This window comes from Schistocerca americana, chromosome 7 (genome assembly GCF_021461395.2).
Source record: "Schistocerca americana isolate TAMUIC-IGC-003095 chromosome 7, iqSchAmer2.1, whole genome shotgun sequence".
In the NCBI taxonomy this organism is placed as follows: domain Eukaryota; kingdom Metazoa; phylum Arthropoda; class Insecta; order Orthoptera; family Acrididae; genus Schistocerca; species Schistocerca americana.
Window position 1 is genome coordinate 540,321,231 of NC_060125.1, and position 24,170 is coordinate 540,345,400.

The window sequence follows — 24,170 nt, forward strand, 5'->3', positions numbered from 1 at the left end:
TAACCGTGATAGCGTTACGGAGATGTTTAATAAACTCAAGTGGCAGACTCTGCAAGAGAGGCGCTCTGCATCGCGGTGTAGCTTGCTCGCCAGGTTTCGAGAGGGTGCGTTTCTGGATGAGGTATCGAATATATTGCTTCCCCCTACTTATACTTCCCGAGGAGATCACGAATGTAAAATTAGAGAGATTAGAGCGCGCACGGAGGCTTTCAGACAGTCGTTCTTCCCGCGAACCATACGCGACTGGAACAGGAAAGGGAGGTAATGACAGTGGCACGTAAAGTGCCCTCCGCCACACACCGTTGGGTGGCTTGCGGAGTATCAATGTAGATGTAGATGTAGTCACTGACGGGTCCATTTTGCAGTGGTGAATGGCAGTAGTGTGGTGTTGGAGATTCTGATGATTTCCTTAAGGAAAACTCTGAGTGATGGACCACTAATGTGGTCAGCACATGGCCCAGAGGACTCATAGGAATGAACTGACCTGGCACAGATTGGCGCCAGCCTAAATACACTTGTAACGCCAGGATACAGCTGGATCTGTTTGTGGCCACCCACAGAACTGAGCAGGTTCACTGGGCCAGGGACCTTTGGTGACGTTCGTGTTGCCACCTGTCAGCCCAGCAGGCATATGAGATCTTCTGGTAGTCTTCAGTAGGTGAAGCCCCTGTGGCTTCACTGTGTAGGCCACTCGCATGATGGTGGTGTGAGAGGGGTTAATGGAACAGCCCACTCATGTTAACACTAGTTCATCCAGATCAAGTCTAATTGGGTTTACTTCTAGGAACAGTTATCCTGTTAAATGAATTGCCAGTAAAGTTCAAGTGGTCATATGTATTGCCTTTGTTGTACCAGAAAACACATTTTGTCATGCGCAAAATGAACACTGCGCAACAGAATCAAACACAGCATTCAACAATAGCTGCTACAGTGCTACTGTGTGTATTGTTGTTTCGTACTTAATGTTAGCTGTAGGTGGGTGCAAGAGATTGGAGACTGCAAATAATGTTCTCTTGATAACAAACCAAGACAACAGCTTTCACAGCATTCTGGTTTTTCCATCACTGTAGTATTCAAATTGTTGCTGCCTGCCATTGTTTAAACAGTTTTTCTGGCTGGTGAATGAATAATTCTGTACATTAATTGGCCAATATTGATGGGTCATATGTGATTACTTTTGTTGTGAATACTAAATCCAGTATCAGAACATTTCGATGTTTTTTCATTTGAGTTGTGTGTTTTGTTAACATCTGATATGTTACCTTCGTGATAAATCTGTTTTATTGAAGTTGAAGTTGCATCAAGAGAAGTTGGTGTGCAAGTGGAACTCCACTCTTCAATAACATAAAAAGCTTGAAAGGCAAGCGAGTTCTAAACAGGGAATAAAAAGCTTAGAGGCGTGGAAAAAATATATAGTTGAGCTGTACAGGAAAGGATGTAATGGCAATATTATGGAAAGAGAGAAGAAAATGGGTTAAGATGAAATAAGGATACAATATTGTGAAAATAATTTATCAAAGTGCTGAAAGACCTAAATCTAAACAGGATGCCTGGATTAGACACCATTTCTTCACAATTGTTAAAATACTTGGCAGAACCAATCATGACAAAACTCTTCCGTCTGGTATGCATAGTATATGAGACGGGCAAAATTCCCCCAGGTTTAGACACCCAGGGGTCTAATGACCTTGGTTAGTTCATGTGTGGCGCACAAGGGCCCCAAGCTGTTGCTGCCCTGTCTTCCTTACTGGCTGCATTATCTTCCCTGTGCCCCTCCCTCCCAGTGTTCACTCCTTCCCCTCTCTTGGCATCCTTGCTTACACCAGTTGGCTATCCTCCTGGTTTCTGCCATCCCTTACAGTTTTATTCTTCTTTTTTTTCTGGCATTTTTGGTCTCCACTTTGGGGTTTCACCTCCATTTCTAAATCTTGTCTCCATATTGCGAGCCAACTAGGGAAGAACACCTACCTTAGTCTATTTGGTGTGTGACTGTACTGTCTCTTTCATCCGTTCATTGATGCTATTGTCCTTTCAGCACTATATAGCCCGCACAGTAACCAGTCTGTGTGATGGTTTCATTATGTACACACTCGGTTAAGACTCCCGATGAGACAGGGATCACACTTCTGACACCTTACATGCTACCTTCCTGTGTGTGTCTAGGAGTGATTGCTTGTTATTCTGGAGTACCAGATCTCCTGGGAACAGCCACTGTTGCAGAAGGCTGGTGGTATGGCTGGTTGGTGCCTGTGGAGAGAACCCCAGACTGGAGTGGTTGGTATAAGGTGGATGCTTTGCATATGAAACATATTAAGTTCCAAAAAACTGTTTGTTCTTCTTCAGCAGTCTTTTTAGTTGGGAATGGATACTTTAATGCTACTTATTATGACCCCGTGGCCTTCTCCTCCCTGGCTACTCCCTGGAAGGTGGGCCAGGATCACCAGCTTGGATTGAAACCCTCTCCCCACTACCCGGTCTGCACCAGGACTGACTGGGACACTTTCGCTGCCACCAAGGCATTATTTTTCATGGACACTACGGAAAATAAGTTTTGCGAAATGGAGTCAGTGAGATATGGTCAGGTTTGGTGTTGGTCAAAACTTCTTTTGCCACCCAGTCTATCACCACCTTGGTGACATCCTGGTGTCCATTGCTGCTCGCCACTTTTCAAATATGGTTCAGAATGTCATTTTTCATGGGATGTTTGAAACTGATAAGGAAGTCCAGGCCATTCTGGAATGGCAGGGCATCAGTTTTGTTCAGTGTATTCAAAATGGCCATGAGGACAGTCACATTGATACTGACATATTTTTTCTGCCATTTGAGAAGGTCAAGGTTATGGTTTATTATTGTGATTTAAAACCGTACATCATGCCACCCATGAGGTGTTCTCAGCATTTGCATTTTGGATCCATGTCTCCTGATTGACAGCGGACCCTCTATGTTGTGAAAGTGGATGCCCACACCATGAGGGGGAGCTCTTATGTACCACCACCAGTCTGCATTATATATGATGACCATCACTGTCTATGCTCGCTGGATTGCCCAGTTTGTAAGAAGGAAAAGAAGACATAGGAGTGTAAATCCTAAGATCGTTTATCCTATCTATCCTGAGGCTCAACATATTTGCCCAGTGTCTGTGACATCCAACTTTACCTCTGTTACATCCTTTCCCCCTCTCCTTTCCCTCACCCCTGTGGTTCCCTGACCCTCCCCTCTACCTCCCCCCCCCCCCTCCCCGACCCAACTGGTGAAGTGTCCCCATTCTGCTGCATCTGACATTGAGAGGCTCCTTCCTGCTGAGACCTCTCCACCTCTCCCAGATTGGAGGCATACTGCCACATGTCTGCTGCACGACCCACAGTCTGTGCGCCCCAAGATCGCCTGATCTCTATCTTGGTGAAGCCTGCTCGCTCTCTCTCTCTCTCTCTCTCTCTCTCTGTGTGTGTGTGTGTGTGTGTGTGTGTGTGTGTGTGTGTGTGTGTGTGTGTGTGTGTGTGTGTGTGCAGGGAGCAGGAAGCTGCAAGCTGCTTTCTTGACCCATGAAGGAAAAGAGGAAGAAAACTAAGTGCCTAGAAATAGCCCTCTGGTGTCCATATATTGTGTCTGACCTCTTGTTCATGGATGTTGCCCTGTCCTTGTTGATGATGGATGGTGACCCAACGGCATGACTGGGTTTGAGCTGTTCACCTCCCATTTGGATCACTATTCCATGCTTACTCAATGGAGTTGTATCTGATACTGCTATCACCTTCTGGAGTTGCAATCCATTATTTCCTTTTACTCCATGGCTTGTGTCATTCTACAGAAATCTCATTTTACTGATACTCACTCCCCGACCATTCGTGAGTTCTGCGCTTTGTCAGGATCAGGTCAACCCTTTGATGGCATCCAGTGATATTTGCATGTTAATCCTTATGAACATTGTTAGTGCCTTCCTACCACATTGGAAGCATTTGCTGTCCAGATACAGTTGGACTCTGCTGTCACATTTTGCAATCTCTATCTCCCTCCTGACAGACCACATACCCCATCAGCCCACCCTCACAGGGGGCTCACAGTTCTTTTGTGAGTTTGTGCATGGCGCACACAGGGCTCCAAGCTATTGCCGCCCTTCTTACTTCCCGGGCTGCATTATTGATTCTACATTTTCTGTCTGTAGTGTGAACTGTTTGGGGAAGAATTCCCCCCCTTAGTGTCTACTGGATGGATTCCTCCCTGCCGTAACCCCCCCCCCTCCCCCCCTCCACCCCACTAGGTCACCAGTCCATGTGGATTACAACACTGGGATTACACTTCTGACACCTAGCTGCTGCCTCCCCATGTTATGCATAGGAGTGGTTGCATGTCGTTCTGGAGCATAATACCTTCCGGCAGCAGCCTTTTCGACGGCCATCTCTTAGATTGGGAATGGATCATAGAACGCAACTTTTATGTCCCTACACCCTAGGAGGAGGTCTAGGTCGCCGGCTTTGGGTGAAACACTTTCCACACTATCTGGTTTGTACCAGGATGGATGAGAACACATTCAGCATCACAAAGCAGTTTTTTGGGGGGGGGGGGGGGGGGGAGGGAATACTGAAGACAAGTTTGGCAAAGTGGAGTCTCTCAGTAAGTGAACAGTCAGGTTCCTTGATGATCATAGCTGCTTTTGCCACCCGATGTGCAGCTCTGTGCTTTTGATAGTCATGGCGATGTCCCAGTTCTTATTACACCTCACCAGTTCTTCATTCCGGTCCAGGAAGTGTTTATCATAGGGACTCGTGCTTCAAACTGATGAGGAATTCCAGGCCATGATGGGGAAATCATTTCATGTGCAGAAAAGTCGTAAGGACATCTGCACCTGTAGCTACACCTTTATTATGGCTTTCAAAGGAGATACACTCCTGGAGAAGATAAAGGTCAAGTGTTAATGGTGTCATGTGAAGCCGTACAACCTGCCACACATGAGGTGCTTTCAGTGTGTGCGTTTTGTGCTCGTGTTTTCCCAATGTACCGAGGACCGTCTGTGTGGTGACTGTGGACACCCATTCTGTGAGGGAGCCTGTGTTCTGCCACCCATATGTGTTAATTGTCATGACTGTCACTCTCTGTGCTCACCAGATTGCCTGGCTTATAAGAAAGAAAATAAGGTCTGGGAGTGTAAGTTCCTTGATCAGTTATCTTACACTGAGGCTGGTCAAACATACGACTGACTTCACTGTGTGTCCATGACTTCCACTTTTGCCTCTGTTATGTCCTTTTCCCTCCTCCCTCTTCCTTACCCCAGTCCCATCCTGCTCTCCTCCCCCCTCCCCTGCTGTTCCCTCGCCCTCCCCAACAGGTATGACTCCCCCTCCCGGCTGAAGAAGTGCAGCCATCTTTGGTGCCCATAGAGACGGGGCTCCTTCCTGGGATCCCCCTCCCCCATAGCCCCCAGAGGTGCCATCTCCCACCTTGCAACCTTTTATTTATGGATGCCACACCGACCCCATCCTTGGTGATAATGGATGGTGATCTGGAAGTGTGATTCCCTCCAACCCATATGCCTCCCATTTGGATACCTACTCCGCCCTTAATCAATGGAATTGTAATGGTTACTATCTTCACCTCCCACAGTTGCAGTCCCTTATTGCCTTTTACTAGGTCATTTCTGTCATTCTACAGGAATCTCATTTTAAAGATGCTTACTTGGTGACCCTTTGTGGGTTCTGTGCTTTCTGTTGGAACTGGGTCAGCCCTTTGTGGGCTTTCAGTGGCGTCTGCACGTTGGTCCTTATAGATGTTGTTTGTACATGGATCCCACTTCATACCCCATTGGAAGCAGTTGCTGTTCATGTCCACTTGGATTCTGCAGTCATGGTTTGCAATCTCTGTCTCCCTTCTGACAGACCACCTGTATCTGCCACCCTCCCTCCCCTCCCCGCCCATCAGCCGTTGTGGGGCAGTGCTTTCTCATCTTGTCTGGGTCATTGACCACTTGTGCACCATACCAATGCATTCTTAATGATGTTTCCCCTATTCATTTTAGTGTGGCATATTGCACTTTCTCTGCCATTGATCTTTCACTTCCTTCTCCTCCCATTCATCCTTCCTTACACTGGTCTCCACAAGATGACCTGTGTGGTAGTGACCATTTCCTGTTGATTCTCTCATTCCCTTCCTATCTCCCAATGACCAGGTTACCCCAGCGGGCTTCCCATTCATACTGATTGGTCTCTATATAACTCCTAGATTGTTTTTCCACCTTCTTTGTCAGGTTGTATTGATGAAGTCATCCGTGACCTTGCTGATAGGGTCATCTGTGCTGCTGGCATTGCTGAGCTTGCTTGACTGGACCCGCTTGCTGACTGACTGTGGTCCCCCAGTTCCGTTTCTTGGGTCTTCTTTGTGACAACAGGCTTACTTGGTTTCCCCATATCTATCATCTGAAGATTGCCTTTTTCTGTAAACTTTGTTCATCACTTCCTTACCCACACATTTTGAGGTGTAAATCATTCAACCCTTCTCCACCTATTCCAGGTATTACTTCTGTCTTGTCTTGACTATGGTTGTCAATTTTATGGATCAGCTGCCTTTTCCATGCTGTTCCTCTTGGACCCAGTTCACCATCATGGTATCCGTTTTGCACTAACCCTGTCGATAGTCATCTGGTTGACACTGGGATCCCTTCCCTTTTGATTTGGTGGTCCCAGCTCCTGGTTTCCCATGTCATTGCTATCCACTCTTCCCCTGCTCAACCCTCCTATTCTCTTCTTTTCGTGGCTTTGGACAGTCACCCGCCCGCTGCATCCCTCGGTTGGGTTTACTGTTTGAGCTCTGCCTCACTTCTCTCTGCTGAGACTTCCATATTTCCTCCTTGTCCTCTTCCCCACATTCTCTCCTGACCATCCCTCCTTGATTAGTTGCTCAGTGTTGGATCCGGACGGATTTCTTAAGGGATCCAAAAGCCTCTACTGCTCCAACGGTGTTCCATTGTTTGTTCCAATTACTCATGCAGGAGGTTCAAAATGCCATTGGTTTCAAGATGCCATTGTGTTTTGCGCCAAGGCTCTAAATCGGTTCATTATGTGGCGCATGCCTTAATGTCTCCTGTTGGCATGGAACACCATCTCTTCTTGCCTGCTACATGTGGGGTGTTTACTGCGGAATTGATGGCAAACTACCGGGCCCTCTGCTTCCTTAAACAGCCCTCACTCAGCTGAGTTTTATTATGTACAGACTGAATAGTGGCCTTCAGGCTGTCGCTCAGAGTTTCTCCCGCAACTCCTTGGTCTCTGCCATCCATAACTTTCTCACTGATGTTGGTGATGCTGCTTGTTAAGTTGATTCTCTTTGGGTTCCTGGCCATATAGGTATCCCTACTAATGAGCTAGCTGCTCATCGGGCTGGGGGAACAGGGGAGGGAGGGGGTGGCTTCCAACTACCCATCTCCATTCTCCGTGACCCATCCAGAGGCGGATTTGTGGCTTTACATCAAATCCATTTTTGCTCTATCATGGGGTGATTCTTGGAAGGCTACCCCCCACCCTTCCTGCCATCTAGAAAAAAACTTTGCGCCATCAGGGAGACTCACACCATAAGGCATTCTTCCCTATCATTCTCTGCCATCTTCTTATTGGTCATACTAGGTTGACCTGTGGTTTTTTACTCCGCAAGGAGTTGCACTGCCCCCACCCCCACCCCCATTTTGTAGTCGTGTGGCTCCCGTCATGGTGATTCATATTATGCTGGACTGCCCCTACCTTGTGGACCTTCACACTAAATATGCCCTCCCACATTCCTCGTCTTGGGTGTTAGCAGATGACCCTTGCAGGATTATGTCTGCGCTCAGTTTTCTTCATGAAAGTGGTTTGTACTCTCAGGTTTAAGTCCTTCAGTTTTCCTCTGGAATTTGAGTCCCTCAGTTGGCGTAGACGTTAGTTATAGAGGCGTTGACCTTGCCTTCCCACCAGCCATGTTCTCCCTGCCTTTTTCCCTGCATTTTGTGTGGTCTGTTGTGCAGTTTTGTTTCCTCTTTTCTTTGTCTTCTTCCCCTTGTGTTGTCCCTGTTGTAGCATGATAATTGTATGGTGTGGGTGTCAGGGACGATTCGGTGGCGGTGCTGGTGCCCCACTATGCGTAGCATTTCTGGAGCACCCCTGCTCTCCCCATTTCCACCCATCTCCCTCATGTCCTTTCCTCTTCTTGCTACCCTACTGTTCCTTTCCCTTCTTTGTTTGCTCATTATCCCCTCCCCTTGACTGGACTGAGCTGTTTGCATTGTTCCTCCCTTGATTCCTCCCTTCTTAAATCATGGGACTGATGACCTCATTGTTTGATCCCATTCATGCACACAAGAAAGCACACCTTATGCACACGACTGCCAACTCCTGCAGCTCGGGCCAGAATGCATCTATCACGTGGGATGGAAGCAGCAATCTGGAGGGGACTGGAAAGGGGGCGGATGAGATAATAGTGTACAGGTGTGTGTGTGTGGGGGGGGGGGGGGGGGGGGGGGGGACACTGTTAAGTGACGTGTGCAAGGACTAGAATGCCAACAGGCACAGTGTCAAGAGGTGGGAGATGGAGAAAAAAAGGAGAGGAGCAGGAAACAGAGTGTGGGAGAAAAGCATGGGGAGGAGATCTCAGGAAATGGGGGGACAGCAACTGTTGGGCGGAGGGTGTGAGGACTATGTTAACATAGTTGACACCAGGATAATTAGGGGAGTGGAGAATGTATTGTAAGGATAACCCCCATCTGTGCAGTTCAAAAAAGCTGGTGGTTGAGGGGGTATTATGAAGGCTTGGATAGTGGAGCAGGCATTGAAATCAAGCATATTGTGTGCAGCTGCATGTTGTGCCAAATGGTAATCTACTTTGCTCTTGGTCACAGTGTGGCAGTGGCCGTTCATGCTGGTGGATAGCTGGTTGGTAGTCATATCAATTTAAAAAGCTACATAGTGTGTGCAGCAGAGCTGAAATGTATGAACAAAAATGGTCCTGTTAAATGTATGAACAATAACAGTCCTGTAACACTACTTTGAGGTTCATCTCACGCTACTAAAGATTTCTCTTCATTGCAAACGACCCCCTCTCCCTCTTACACACACACACACACACACACACACACACACACACACACACACACACACACACACACACACGTGCGCGGGCCAAGGGTGAGAGCATTTGTGCCACATTCCTATCCCATTATCCTGCTGTCTTTCCCTGTCTCATCCCTTTGCTGAATGTCCCTCCCATCTATCAGCCACAATTTACTGCACCCTTCCTAGCTTGTTGCTCCTCTCACCCACCCACCCTACCCGACAAAACTCCCTGTCCCCAGTAAGATAGCAGCACTGGGAAAGTGTATTTATTTTGTACTGTGGTTCTTTGTTATATGTGAAGACTGATTTGAAAACCTTATTCTGAAGAAATTTCAGTTGTTTTATTGTTCTAGAACTCGAAAATAATAAAACCTGCACACAGTTCACATATATGGGGACATGATACTCTTTTGGAAATTTGATGTGAAGTAATCAAAAGGGATGTAAACAGGGACAGGAGAAAATGGTTTTATTTTTTGCCAAAATTGGTGTTACATTTACAAATTGGTTAATACTTCTGCCAAATTTGGTGTAATTTTTACCAAATTTGGTGACCGTTTTGCCAAATTTATTGGTAGTTTTTATCAAATTAGGTGTTATTTTTAGCCAAATGCAATGTTACATTTTTGTCAAATTTGTTCTTAAGTTTTTGTCAAATTCAGGGTTTTTTTGCCAAATCATGTGTTAGTTTTTCTAATGTTGGTACTGTTTTTGTAGTTACATCAAAGTTCCTTATGTGGGAAATGAACTGTCAGTTTAATGTTATACACAGACTTCAGCCTTGAGGTGATTAGAAGTTAAAATGCAGTTGTAACATTGAATAACTATCAGTTACGCCTATTAGTAAACAGTCATCCTCAGATTTATGACTTTTTTTATGTGGTAGAATTACAAATTTCCCGATATCTACTAAAAATCTCAGGTCTTTAACTTTTTTGCCAAAAACTGCTAATTTCATGACATTGTGTTTGTGAAATTTTCCTGCCCCTTGGTACAAATAATGGAAGTATTAAAGGTAACAAAACACTGTATAGTTGCATTGTACGATTGGCACACAGAAGCTCAGCAACATTTTCACACCTGTTTTTATGCCTGTCGACCACTCAATGCAATGATACAGTGAGTGGTTACATTGACACATTCAATTATTGTACTGCAATCAATAGTCATAAAAAGTTTCAATTATCACCACAATTTTTTTTCCCTGGTGTATTACTAGTGTTTGGATCGATATGCAGTTAAAACCCACGAAATATGTGCCAAAACTCCTCGAAATATGCAGTTAAAATATTGTCTTACTGCCAGAAAATGCTTTTAAATATGCAGGTAAAATTCTTTAATTATGCATTTATCTAAGATAATTTTTTTAATTATGCATGTTACTTGGGAAAATTAATGAATAACCATCAAATATTTTCAATAATGGTTATAATTCAATGAAAAAATGAAGTATGACAGAGGTACTTACACGATAAGTTTGCTAAATTCTAAAAATGTTTTGAATTGCCAACATTTTCTCCATATTCTCTACGTGAAAATTTTTCCTGTGGCCAGATAATAACATTTTCAATCTTGAAACTGATCGTTCAACATCACATGACTACAGGGAAAAATTTAAGAGCAGCAACGTCAGACAATGTGAAATCATCTAGATTCTTGGAGCGTTTCTCTCCTTCCAGTAACTGAGCGATCTTCTGAATCGTAGGCCAACCAGGATTTCTATGAAGAACTGCATCCAATTTTCTTCTAAGTCTCTCACCGATCGGACCTGGCCAACTCTTGCTCTGTGTCCTGAGTCCTTTGACGAGAGCCACTGCCTTAGTAACTTCCATGTTATGAGTCTCGTGTTTCTCAATTAGGTCTGGAAGGCTACCCAAGTGTGCTCGGATGAGAGATAGGCTGTATAACATGCTGGAATTTTCAGGGCATCCTTGGCTTATGTTATGGCTAAATTTTCACTATCTTCAAAGCCCTTTAGGGCCTGGAACAAGAAAGTAGTAATCTAGTGAATATTGGTTTAAAGCTGAAAAATGCTGTACATGTTGTGTTCGGTTTTTTTTTTTTTTTTTTTTTTTTTTTTTTTTTTTTTTTTTTTTTTTTGCTTATTCAATTTATCCAGAACTACATATGCATTCATACCTCTTCAACTTTCCTGTGGTTGTCTGCATAATAGTCCGCAGCTGAAATCCACGATCCCCACCTCGTCAAGACTGGTTCAGGTGGCAGAGGACAGTCTGGGTGAGCAGTCTTGAAAGCTTTCACTTGACTTGGTGCCTTGATGAAAACGTTTGCTGAAGATATAAGGCTGTTGAACTCGGGCAATGTGGCTCTGACCTCTTCAGCGACTCAATGGATGCCGTGAGCCAGACACGTGAGGGGAATAATTTTAGAGTAAAACACCTGGAGATACTCTGCGGCCTTCAGCGTATATGCGGCACTAAGTAGTCTGTCTTAATGGCCAAAACCTTGTTCTCCCTACGCTTCTGATCTTAACTTCTCCATAGTACACCTGAAAGAAAATCAAAGGATTTTACAATTTTTTTTTATTATTTTATTATTGGCTCAGGACATGATGTGAAAAACTAATTATTGGCTCAGGATATGATGTAAAAAACTGCATTCTTATATTAAGTCTAATTTATTTTAAACTATTCAATATTGGTGAAACTTACACAATGCTTCCTGCACAGTGTGTGAAATCGTGGCGTGTGTCGTTCGCTCCACTTCTTTGCACAGTGTGAGGGGTCCTCGTCCAGCCTCTTCAGCAGAGAGTTTTCCAACTATGACTTGCACCATATACCAACCACAAGAATCAGTGGTTTCGTCAACGGATAGCCAGACTGGAGAATCACCAATGTCTTTCCTAATATTCTCCAATGTCTGTAATAGAGAAATTAAATTAAAAAAAAAAAAACACACACACACACACACACACACACACACACACACACACACACACACATAAACATGTGGACATTACATAGGAGAGATACATACGAAAACGAACTATATCCGTTTTAGCACTTACCTATATTTTGACTATTTTATTACGTATCTATATATTGACCAAAACAATAGTCATTTAGTTCACACAAAAAAATTATACTCTTTAAAAATAAATTTACTTTCTTTTTTGCAGTGAACATTTTGAGACAGACTGTCTCCTTCTCAAGTTCTTTCTTCATTTGTCTTTTCCTTTGCTTGAAAAAGCTCACTCACTTTAAATTTAGTTTTTTTACGTTCAAGTAATTGTTCATTTTACAAAAATAAACATTCAAACATAATTTAAATTTTTTTTCTAGGTCTTTTTTTAATTAAATGACTATTATTTTGGCCCATGTATGTATCAGATTATATCCATTGACTTTCATGTACCTACGTTCATAAAAATTACTGAAAGACCTTACCTTTTCATACAATGGGTCCACATAGTTCTATCTGAGTGTTGCCTTCGTGAGGAATATCTTTCCCTGTGTATTTTTTCAAGAAGGTCCTCAATCCTTCATTCTCCAGCTTATTCAAGGGGATGTTTTCTTTCATTAAAGTCTCGCAAAGATCTTCATTGAACTCATTTTTGTCGTCCATATGCTTAGAAAATGTGGAGATCAGTGGTTGCTGTGAAGTTTTTAACCATGTCTTGGTTACATTGTTCTGGTGCTGAGATGTCTTTTTATGCTGATCCAGTTGAAATTTTTCTCAACCCTGACCTAAAGCGTCAGAGAAGGGAATAAATATCAATAAGTATGTGCAATTGTACCGGCGAGATAGTCACTCAAACAAGTGAATTAAGACTACAGATAAGTTTCTAAAAATTGAAACTTCGATCCCCTCACAGCATTTTTTTTAGTTTGCAAGAATGCCGAAGGTAATTCCTAAGGGTCCCCCCCCCCCCACCCTCCCCCCCCCCCCACCACCACCACTACCACCACCACCAAAATTAAACTTACCTCTTTTTCACATAGTTGGCAGAATATTATTTTTCAGTCCGTTGTGACAGCACAATCGCTCTTGATCCATTTCCTTAAATTATTGGTTTTTGGCCTGGGCATATTTGTAATTTGAAGAAGGTAGCAAAGATTTGATGTGAACAGTACGGAAACACACACAAGAATGATTCATATTCTGAAATGCCAACAGTAACTAGTAGGGCATTGTTGGCTCACAGCAGAGATCAGGTGAGCGACCTGAACACGCATGAACTGCGGGCAACAAATACCGAAGCACGTGTCTACACCAATAATCCATCTTGCATCAATGAACCATCACAAGTCTTTTGCCTCCTTAACCGAGAGACTGCCGCAGTGGAAAAACAAGACTATGTCCTTCTATAAACTACCCACGTTTACCTGAAAGGCTTTTATTCTGATGGCTCGTCCCGTATTATCTCATTTTGGAAATTTGTTGCCTAATATTCTGTGAGGTTCTTGGGTTGTCAGGGAACAAAATGAACCTCAGTACGACCTCTAAATCCCCTCTGAGTATGACAATAATATGCTCAATTGCCAAAAATATGCAAATATATGCATTTTAAATTTGAATTTAAAGTAGCCTAGTACCTCCAAAATATCATAATTCATAAAGGTACAACACTAGGCACAATTAAAAAAATGATATTCAAAATATGCAAAATCTGAACTCTATATATAACTGCAGTCCTGTTACACACTGAAATTCCTGCAGACTAATACCTTAGTCTGCCACTAAAGGAGACACAAGTAAATAGCACAGCCAGTTGCTGAAATGTACTGTCTGGAAATTGGTTCTTGTCAGCATTGGAAATGGTGCAGATATTTCAGGTCAGTCCAAGCCCGTATTACTGTTTTAGCTGTAGTTGGCCTGACATAGCTGCCACATCTCTGCTGCTGGCAAAAATTACTACATGATTCCCTCTTTTATCAGCAGGCTTCAACTTTTGGTTCTCACTCCTGTAGACAAGCTCTGGCTCTGTCGTGCAGGGATTTCAGTATGTGCCAGGACTGCAAGTATACACATACAAACAAAGTAAAAATTAATTAAACAACTTTACTTTCTGAGGTTATAACCAAAACTTTGACTACCCCTCACATCCCTTTTGATTTCACATGTAATTTCACTTACCTATGAATTGTGTGAGGCTTCTATTCTCTTCAGAGCCTAATACATTAAATAATTATATTTTTAAATGAAATTACTTCAGACATATTCATACATTCATTAATTTATTTACAGCATGTTCCATTACATTAATGGTAATGCTACATGCATGTATTTTGATTGTGTGTGTGTGTGTGTTTTAAATATTGTTTGCCACAAACATAAGTGTTTCACATGCTACCACTCAAATAATTTGTATATTATATTACAGCTCAGAAGACTGTTCCTTACTTGACAGAAGAGAAACTGATGGAAGTAATTAGAAAGTGTAAGGAGGCAGATTCGTACTCCTTGCTTATTAGGACTCTGGGTGAAGTATACTCCAGTATCCCATCTCTGAGTGCAAGCTTCAGGAAGGAGCATCCAGATTCTCCGATTGATGCTGTGTTAGAGAAAGCACCCAAGAACCTGAAAAACCTGAAGAAGGAAGATGTGCGTATCATGGAGGGAGACATGGACAAGGATGAGGACAGTACAGAAATGTCTTGTGATGTGGAAGGAGCTGAGTGTCAGTCAAGTGAGAGCAAGACTAAGAGTGTGAAGGATGAGGTCTGGATAGACTTTGCTTCATTGCGTCGAACTTATGAGGCACTTTTTGCCCTTCCTGTATCGGCTTTTGAGAGTGCACTGGTGAATGCTCTAGTGTCATTGGCTGGTGACGTGGAACTGGATCTTATGTTCGGTGTACACTCTGATGAAATTTTACATGCCCTTGTTGTGGTATTTGAAATTCCAGAACTGGGAAAGTCAGAGTTCCTTGAGGTTTGTCTGTTTATAATTTAACACACAAATCAAAAAGAGTAAGAGAGAGAAAATATGCAATGATCATTTTAATTTTCGTGCTGAAGCTGTTTATTCACAGATTTTTGAGTTTGGGATAGAATTAATGTTGCCATGATATATTGTGGCTGTCTCTTTGACTTTGGTCTTATTGTGAAACCAGATGAAGACTGGTAGAAATCTGTGCTTGGCGTACAAGAAGAAGACAATGAGGGGACTTTGCAAAACATCATGTAACATGACAACATTAAGTATCTACATCTACATATATACTCCGCTAGCCACCAAGTAGTGTGTGGTGGAGGGCACAATTCGCCTAAAAGTCATATCCCCCACCCCCCAATCTGTTCCACTCGCGGGTTGCACGAGGGAAAAACGACTGAACGTCTCACTACGAGCTCTAATTTCCCTTATCTTTGAATGGTGATCATTGCGCGATTTGAAAGTTGGTGGTAATAATATATGCTCTACATCCTCGGTGAAGATCAGATTTCGGAATTTAGTGAGCAGCCTCTTCTGTTCAGCACGTTGTCTATCTACAAGTTTATCCCATTTCAAACTTTCTGTGAGATTCGTAACGCTCTCACCATGGCTAAATGTACCAGTCACGAATCTTGCTGCTATTCTTTGGACCTTCTCAATCTCTTGAATGAGACCCAACTGGTAAGGGTCCCCATACAGATGAACAATACTCTAAGACTGGATGAACTAACATATTGTAAGCAATTTCCTTTGTTGAAGGACTGCACTGCTTCAGGATTCTACCAATAAACCGCAATCTGGAGCTCGCCTTGCCCGTTACTTGTATAATCTGATCATTTGAGATCATTTTGAATAGTCGCACCCAGATACCTGACGGATGTTACTGCTTCCAAATCCTGGGCATTTATTTTGTACTCGTACATTAATGGGGATTTTTGCCTTGTTATACACAGTAGGTTACACTTACTAATACTGAGAGATAACTGCCAGTCATTACATCACGCATTTATTTTCTGCAAATCATCATTGATTTGTTCACAAATTTCATGTCATACTATTTTCCTGTAGACTACAGCATCATCGGCAAACAATCTAATGCCACTTTCAGTACCATCAATCAGATCGTTTATTTAAATCATAAAGGGCAGCAGAACCTATTATGCTGCCCTGGGGCACACCTGAAGTTACGCTTGTTTCTGTTGAATTCACCCTATTCAGGACAGACATGCTGCTCTCTGTCTGTTAGAAAACTTCCTATCCAACCACATATGTCATCGGATAGACCGTAAGTGCGCACTTTTTGGAGCAAGCGACAGTGCGGAACTGAGTCGAACACCTTTCGAAAGTCGAGAAATATGGCATCAACCTGGGAGCCGGTATGTAGAGCCTGTTGTATATCATGCACAAAAAAGGGCCAGCTGTCTCTCGCGTGACCGCTGGTTTCTACAAATGAGCTTCTCAGAGTCTAGAAAGGTCATTATGTCTGAACACACAATATGTTCCATGATTCTGCAACAAATCAATCTCAGTGAAATTGGTCGGTAATTATGTGCTCCGATTTTCTACTCTTTTTTATAGAGTGCTATGACCTGGACCTTCTTCCAGTAGTTGCAAACTTGAAAAACTGGGGAAATATGCAATGTTGAAGCACATAGTTTTTTTATTTTTTTTATTTATTTTTATTTGTGTGTGTGTGTGTGTGTGTGTGTGTGTGTGTGTGTTTGTGTGTGTGTGTGTGTGTCACTTATTTATTTTTCGGAACTGATTCTGAATTACAAATTACAGTATGGAAAGTCGTGGCAGAAAAGTAAGTAAGTTAGAGTATAGGATAACAACTCACTGCATAGTGGAGACATGGAGTCATTAGCAAGCACATAAAGAAGATTGAAAACTGTATTAGCTTTCAGGCAAATTCTATTTCCTGTTATAATACATGCTTGTGCGCACGTGCGCGCACACACACACACACACACACACACACACACACACACACACACACATTGTATATTCGAGAGCTGTTAGGGAATCTTTCATGACGATGAAGTCTCAGTTTTTTGTTGAGCATTTAGAGGACAAGTTCGGGGAGGTGGAGGGCTTGTCCAAAATGAGATCTGGATCAGTCTTGATCAAAACAGCATCCTCTGCCCAGTCACAGGAGTTACTCGCTTGTGACAACGTGGGGGATGTTTCTGTAACCATCACGCCTCATAAGAACTTAAATATGGTCCAGAGTACATATTTCACACATACCTTCTTTTGCAGTCTGACGATGAGGTGCACGTCAATTTAGAGCGACGCACTGTACATTTTGTCTGGCGTGTCCACTGGGGTCTGAAAGTTGCCACCGGTGCCTTCATTTTGGACTTAGAGGGTGATACTTCACCCAAGAAGGTCAAGGTGATGGTCTACTGGTGTGATGTAAAGCCCTATATCCCTCCCCCGATACGATGCTTTAAGTGCTGGAAGTTCGGCCATATGTCTTCCCGCTGTACTTCTAGAATCACATGCCGAGATTGCGGATGCCCATCAGATCTCAGTACTCCATGTGCCCCGCTTCCCATCTGTGTCAGCTGTGGAGAGCACCATTCACCTTGCTCATCTAACTGCAGGATTCTCCAGAAAGAAAGGAAAATCATGGAGTACAAGACCCTTGACTGACTGACCTACACTGAGGCTAAGAGAAAATTTGAACGTCTGCATCCTGTGCATATGACATTGTTTTACGTCGCCGCTACAACAGTCCTGGCACCATCAGCTCTGCCAACCCAGGTCACCTCTCAGAGCCGGAAGACTACATCTGCCCCGTTGATGGTGGTGTGGGGGGGGGGGGGGGGCATTTCCATCCCTGCTGCTCCTGCACCATCTACTTCGGGAGCAACAACCTCCCCCCAACCATATGGGATGGCAGCTGGTTGTAGGGCTTCACGCTCATCCTCAGTCTCGGGGACTGAGCCAGTGAAGTCCTCCCGGCCAGGGAAACCCAAGGAGCAGTGAGAGAAATCCAAAAAGTAAACCTCCTAAGACTAAGGAAATTGCGGTGGCACCCACACCACTGCTACCTACAAGCTCTGCGGCTGAGGATGGGGTGAAGATTATGGTGTCCGCTGAGGACTTAGATCTCACCAGGCCCTCAGACACAGTAAATATAGACTGCTCAGGCAATAAATTGGTGGCAGCAGGTGACTCTGAGGTATAAACTGCCTCATTGAATGTTCCATGCCTTCCCAGTCTCACAATGTCATCCTGCAGTGGAATTGCAGTGGATTTTTCCACCGCCTGGCTGAGCTACGGCAACTGTTAAGCTTTACACCTGTTATCTGCATTGCCCTCCAGGAAACCTGTTGCCTGCAATGCGGACGCTTGCCCTCCGTGGCTATAACAGATATTACAGGAACCGTAGCGACTATAATAAAGTGTCAGGTGGAGTTTGCGTTTCTGTCCTAAACTTGGTCTGTAGTGAACATGTGCCCCTTCAAACCCCTCTGTCAGATTAAGGACGACTCAGGAAATAACTGTCTGCAATGTATATCTTCCTGCAGATGGTGCAGTACCCCTGAATGTATTAGCTGCACTGATTGATCAACTCCCTAAACCTTTCCTACTTCTGGGAGATTTTAACGCCCATAACCCCTTGTGGGGTGGTACCATGATTACTGGCCGAGGCAGAGATGTCGAAACTTTACTGTCACAATTCGACCTCTGCCTCTGAAATACTGGGGCCGCCACTCGTTTCAATGTGGCTCATGGTAGTTACTCGGCCATTGATTTGTCAATTTGCAGCCCCGTACTTCTCCCATCTATCCACTGGAGAGCACATGACCTTTGTGGTAGTGACCACTTCCCCATCTTCCTGTCACTGCTCCAGCATCAGGCACATGGACGCCTGCCCAGATGGGCTTTGAACAAGGTGGGCTGGGGAACTTTCACCTCTGCTGTCATCGCTGAATCTCCCCCACACGGTAACATCGATGTGATGGTTGAGCAGGTGACTAGCACAATTGTCTCTGCGGCAGAAAATGCGAACCCTTGCTCTTTAGGGTGCCCGAGGCGCAAGGCAGTCCCTTGGTGGCCGCTGGAAGTCGCTGAAGCAATTAAGGAGCGTTGGTGAGCTGTACTGTGGCATAAGTGGCACCCTTCCCTGGAGCACCTCATAGCCTTTAAGCGGCTCTGTGCCCGTGTTCACTACCTTATCAAACAACGGAAGGAGGAGTGTTGGGAGAGATAAGTCTCCACCATTGGGGGCCACACTTCACCTTCCCAAGTCTGGGCAAAGATCAAACGTCTTTTCGGGTACCAGGCCCCAACAGCTGTCATCGGTGTTACCATAAATGGCGAGTTATGTACTGACATAAAAGTGATTGCCGAGCACTTTGCTCGAGCCTCTGCGTCAGAGAATTACCCCCCAGCCTTTCATACACTCAAACAGTGGCTGGAAGGGAACATTCTCTCATTCACTACATGCTGCAGTGAATCCTGTAACGCCCTATTTACAGAGTGGGAACTCCTCAGTGCCCTTGCACATTGTCCCGACACAGCTCCTGGTCCTGATCGCATACACAGCCAGATGATTAAACATCTCTCATCTGACTACAAGCAACACCTTCTCATCATCTTCAACTGGCTCTGGTGCAATGGCATCTTTCCATCGTAATGGCGGGAGAGCACCTTCATTCCGGTGCTCAAACACGGTAAAAACCCGCTTGATGTGGATAGCTATCGGCCCGTCAGCCTCACCAATGTTCTTTGTAAGCCGCTGGAACGTATGGTATGTAGGCACTTGGGTTGGGTCCTGGAGTCACGTGGCTTGCTGGCTCCACGTCAGGGCGGCTTCTGCCAGAGTCGCTCTACCACTGATAATCTTGTGTCCATCGAATCTGCCATCGCCGGCCGAAGTGGCCGTGCGGTTAAAGGCGCTGCAGTCTGGAACCGCAAGACCGCTAGGGTCGCAGGTTCGAATCCTGCCTCGGGCATGGATGTTTGTGATGTCCTTAGGTTAGTTAGGTTTCACTAGTTCTAAGTTCTAGGGGACTAATGACCTCAGCAGTTGAGTCCCAAGTTAGTGACTCCCATAGTTCTATCCGTATCCAGGAGAATGGAATCCCACAGGGCTCTGTATTGAGTGTGTCTCTATTTTTAGTGGCCATTAATGATCTAGCAGCAGCTGTCGGGCCCTCCATCTCACCTTCTCTGTATGCAGACGACTTCTGCATTTCATACTGCTGCTCTAGTACTGTTGTTGCTGAGTGGTGCCTCCAGGGAGCCATCCACAAGGTGCAGTCATGGATTGGGGTGCAGATTGCTGTACACTGCTGCAACTCTACAGAGCCCTTGTCCAGTCCCGAATTGACTATGGGAGTGTGGTTTATGGTTCGCCAGCACCTTCAGCATTGCATTTACTCGACCCTGTGCACCACTGTGGGGTTCGATTAGCGACAGGAGCTTTTAGGATGAGTCCGGTGACCAGCGTACTGGTCGAGGCTGGTCTCCCTCCACCGCATATCAGACGTGTGCAACTGCTCACCAGTTGTGCAGCACACATTCATAGTTTCCCTGAGCATCCGAATTACCGTCTCCTTTTCCCGCCCGTGGCAGTCCATCTCCCGCATCGGTGGCCCAGATCGGACCTAACGATTGAGGTTCGCGTGCGGGCCCTTCTCTCCGAACCAGAGTCCTTCCCTTTATCACCTTACTTGCGGTCTGTTCATGTATGACTCCATGGTGTACACATCGGCCGCAGTGTCATCTGGACCTTTTGCATGGCCCTAAGGACTCGTTAACCCACCGCTCTCCGCTGTCACTTCCTCTCGATTCTTGACGTGTTTCAGGGCTCTGAAGTGGCTTACACCGACTGCTCAATTGCTGATGGTCACATAGGCTTCGCATACGTTCATGGTGGACATATTGAGCAGCACTCCTTGCCAGTTGGCTGCAGTGTTTTCACTGCAGAGCTGGCGGCCATATCTCGTGCTCTTGAGTACATCCACTTGTGCCCTGGTGAGTCATTTCTCCCGTGTACTGATTCATTGAGCAGCCTACAAGCAATTGACCAATGCTATCCTCATCACCCTCTGGTAGTGTCCATTCAGGAGCCCATCTATGCCCTGGAATAGTCCCGCCGTTCCGTGGTGTTTGTGTGGATCCCAGGACACATCAGAATCCCCGGCAACGAATTTGCCGACAGGCTGGCCAAACAGGGGACCTGCATTCTGTCTTACCCCTCAGGGTTTTCCAGCTTTGGGAGACGGAATGGCATAACAGCATGCACAACAAACTGCATGTCATTAAGGAGGCTATGACTGTGTGCAAGTCTTCCATGCAGGCCTCTCGCAGGGAGTCAGTTGTCCTCTGCCAGCTCTGCATTGGCCATATGTGGCTAACGCATGGTTACCTACTCTGTCGCAAGGACCCAACTCAGTGTTGCTGTGGCTCCCAAATGACAGTCGTCCACCTCTTGCTGGACTGCCCACTTTCAGCCGCTCTGCGGCAGACTTTTAACTTTCCCAGCACCCTGCCTTCGGTGTTGACAATGCCTCCTCAGCAGCTTTAGTTTTACGTTTTATCCGTGAGAATGGGTTTTATACTTCTATGTAGGTTTTAGCGCATGTCCTTTGTCCCTCTGTGTCCTCCAGCCTTGCAGAGTGGCTGGCTTTCTCTTTTTATTCTCGTGGTTGGCCAGCCACTGTAATCTGCGTGCATGTTTTGCTCTCTTCTGTTTCTAGTGTGTCTCTGTTTTCTTGTCCTCTTTTGTTCGTTTTAGTGTTTGTTGCCTTCCCTTCGTCTTTGTGGCTTTCCCTTTCTTTCCGTTTTGTGTTATATGTTTCGTCCGTTTTATTGTCACATTTGTGGCATTGTTTTATTAGGAACAAGGGACTGGTGACCTTGTTGTTTGGTCCCTTCTCCCACCTTTAAACCAACGAACCAGACAAAGTCTACCACCTGCTTTACCCATGACTGAACCGATGTGATCATTCCGTTTCATATCCTTGCAAAGTGTTAGACCCAGTTACTGGTATTTACAATTTCCTGCCTTGTATCTGTTATTGATTTTGCACCAGAATGTAAAACTCCATTCTGAACCTTAGTCTGTATGAAAATTTACCTGTAGTATTCTGATCTTGATTTGCAGAGTTGATTATAAATTTACTCCTGTTTTACCCACAGATCACAAATACCACTAGGGAGTGAATATATACACTATTGTTTGGAAAAAGTGAAATGAAATGCCAAGGCTGGGAGATTTGTTCTCAGTGAAATCATGCCACTGATTAGGGACAAACACTACACAAATGGTTAGCATTACAGGCTTGTACATGCACTGTGAGTGTGGAAATTCAGTACAGAGTAGCACCACCACATACTGCAATTAGAGCCGCTAGACAGCATGGCATGGAATAAATGGCACCTGAATATGCCACTGAAGAATACACTGCCATGCTGTTGGAAGGCGTGTCCACAAAGCATCAGTTGTTGCTGCAGGAGGACCTGAACATACAAGTTGCCGACCAGCCAAATTTCAGGTCGTTCGATGGGTGACACACAAGGCAAAAAGGCACACCAGGGAAGCAGTAGTACCCATCGAAGGAGGCTTGCACATTCCTTGCTACATTGGGTCGCTGTTGCTCTCCTGAAATATACCAAGTAGAACGTTCTGCAGTAGGGACAACTCCTTGGGCTGTACAACCTCCCTAATGTAGCGGTAGCTGTTCAGATTACCCCTGAGACATAAGATGCAAGACTGTGTGTTACAGGCGGTGATGCTACAAACCATCACACTCGGAATTTGTACTCTATGCCAGTGAACAATAAAGTCTGCCCGATTTTGTTCACAGTGGCAGCATTGAAGTCGTATTCAGTCATCACTGTAGGACAGGTTGAAGAAGCAGGTCTTGTCCGAAAACACGAAATTTTGCCAGTCAACATGCCAGTGTCTGTGTTCATGTGCCCATATCAGTCTGCAGTGTTGGTAGGATCTAGTCAGTGGAAGTCAACACAAATGCATGCGTGCCACCAGTCCAGCCCACAAAAGACGGTGTCTGTCTACACAGACTTGTCCACACCTGTTGCGGTGCTCCAATGTTATGTCAACACTGTGAATGAAGCTGTTCTGTCTGTTATGGCCAATCAAACAAGATGGCTGTTATCTCACACTGTGGTCACATTGTGTTGGCCAGTACCCTGTCATTACTGTGTATGACCCTCTTCTCTCCATTGGTTCCATGTCGGGCATTCTGTGTAAGCAGAAGTCCTGTGGGTGTTTGCAGATGATGCTGTGGTATATGGGAAGGTGTCATCTTTGAGTGACTGTAGGAGGATATAAAATGACTTAGACAAAATTTCTAGTTGGCGTGACAAACTGCAGCTAACTCTAAATGTATAAAAATGTTAGTTAATGCAGAGCCGTGCGGTTCTAGGTGCTACAGTCTGGAACCGCGTGACCGCTACGGTCGCAGGTTCGAATCCTGCCTCGGGCATGGATGTGTGTTATGTCCTTAGGTTAGTTAGGTTAAAGCAATTCTAAGTTCTAGGGGACTGATGACCACAGCATTTAAGTCCCATAGTGCTCAGAGCCATTTGAACCATTTTTAGTTAATGCAGATGAGTAGTAAAAACAAACCCATAATGTTAGAGGTTTTGTATGTCCATTCTTCTGATTGAAGGTTTGAGACTTGTGTAATAAAATGGAACACATAGTCGTCCTTATTTATTATGTGGCTGCCAGTTCGTTGTTTCAGTACATCGTCTTCAGGCCTCAACTAAAGCTGAGAGCGTTAACTCTAATTGAATAAACAATTCCATCAGCGTTTGTAGACATTTGAAACATTCACCTCAGGATCACCACCAGATCAAGTTCACACCAGCCTTTTGCAAACAGGTTGCTGCTCTAGTATGTCCCAATGGCATCCTTTTACCTGACTTGCCTAAAAACAGCTGGACCTCGCATACGTCCATGTCATTCTAGAAAACTAAAGTCAGGCATTTCTTGACCCGTTCCCTTTGGCAGAGATACAGCTCTGCTGTTGGTATTCACACACATATTTTCCCATCTTCAGTCTGTCCCATCCCACTTGGCAGTGGCGGTGGTGGTGGCAGTGGCGGTGGTGGATGGTGTAACACTGAACGGTGCCAGTGGGAAGAGCCCATGATCGGAATAGATGGCAGCAGGGTGGACTTTCCCCTCGTGAAATGTTTTAAATTACACCAGAACAG

The 24,170-nt window shown here is 44.8% G+C and overlaps 1 protein-coding gene across 2 annotated transcripts in view; it reads left to right on the forward strand.

The window, feature by feature from the left end:
• Positions 1 to 24,170, forward strand: part of LOC124621838 (ubiquitin-protein ligase E3A) — a 137,442-nt gene that overhangs the window by 21,700 nt on the left and 91,572 nt on the right. For both annotated transcript variants that reach the window (XM_047147280.1, XM_047147281.1), the window contains exon 4: positions 14,413 to 14,963. In XM_047147280.1, the coding sequence (XP_047003236.1) occupies positions 14,413 to 14,963 (551 nt within the window). The remainder of the gene's footprint in view (positions 1 to 14,412; positions 14,964 to 24,170) is intronic.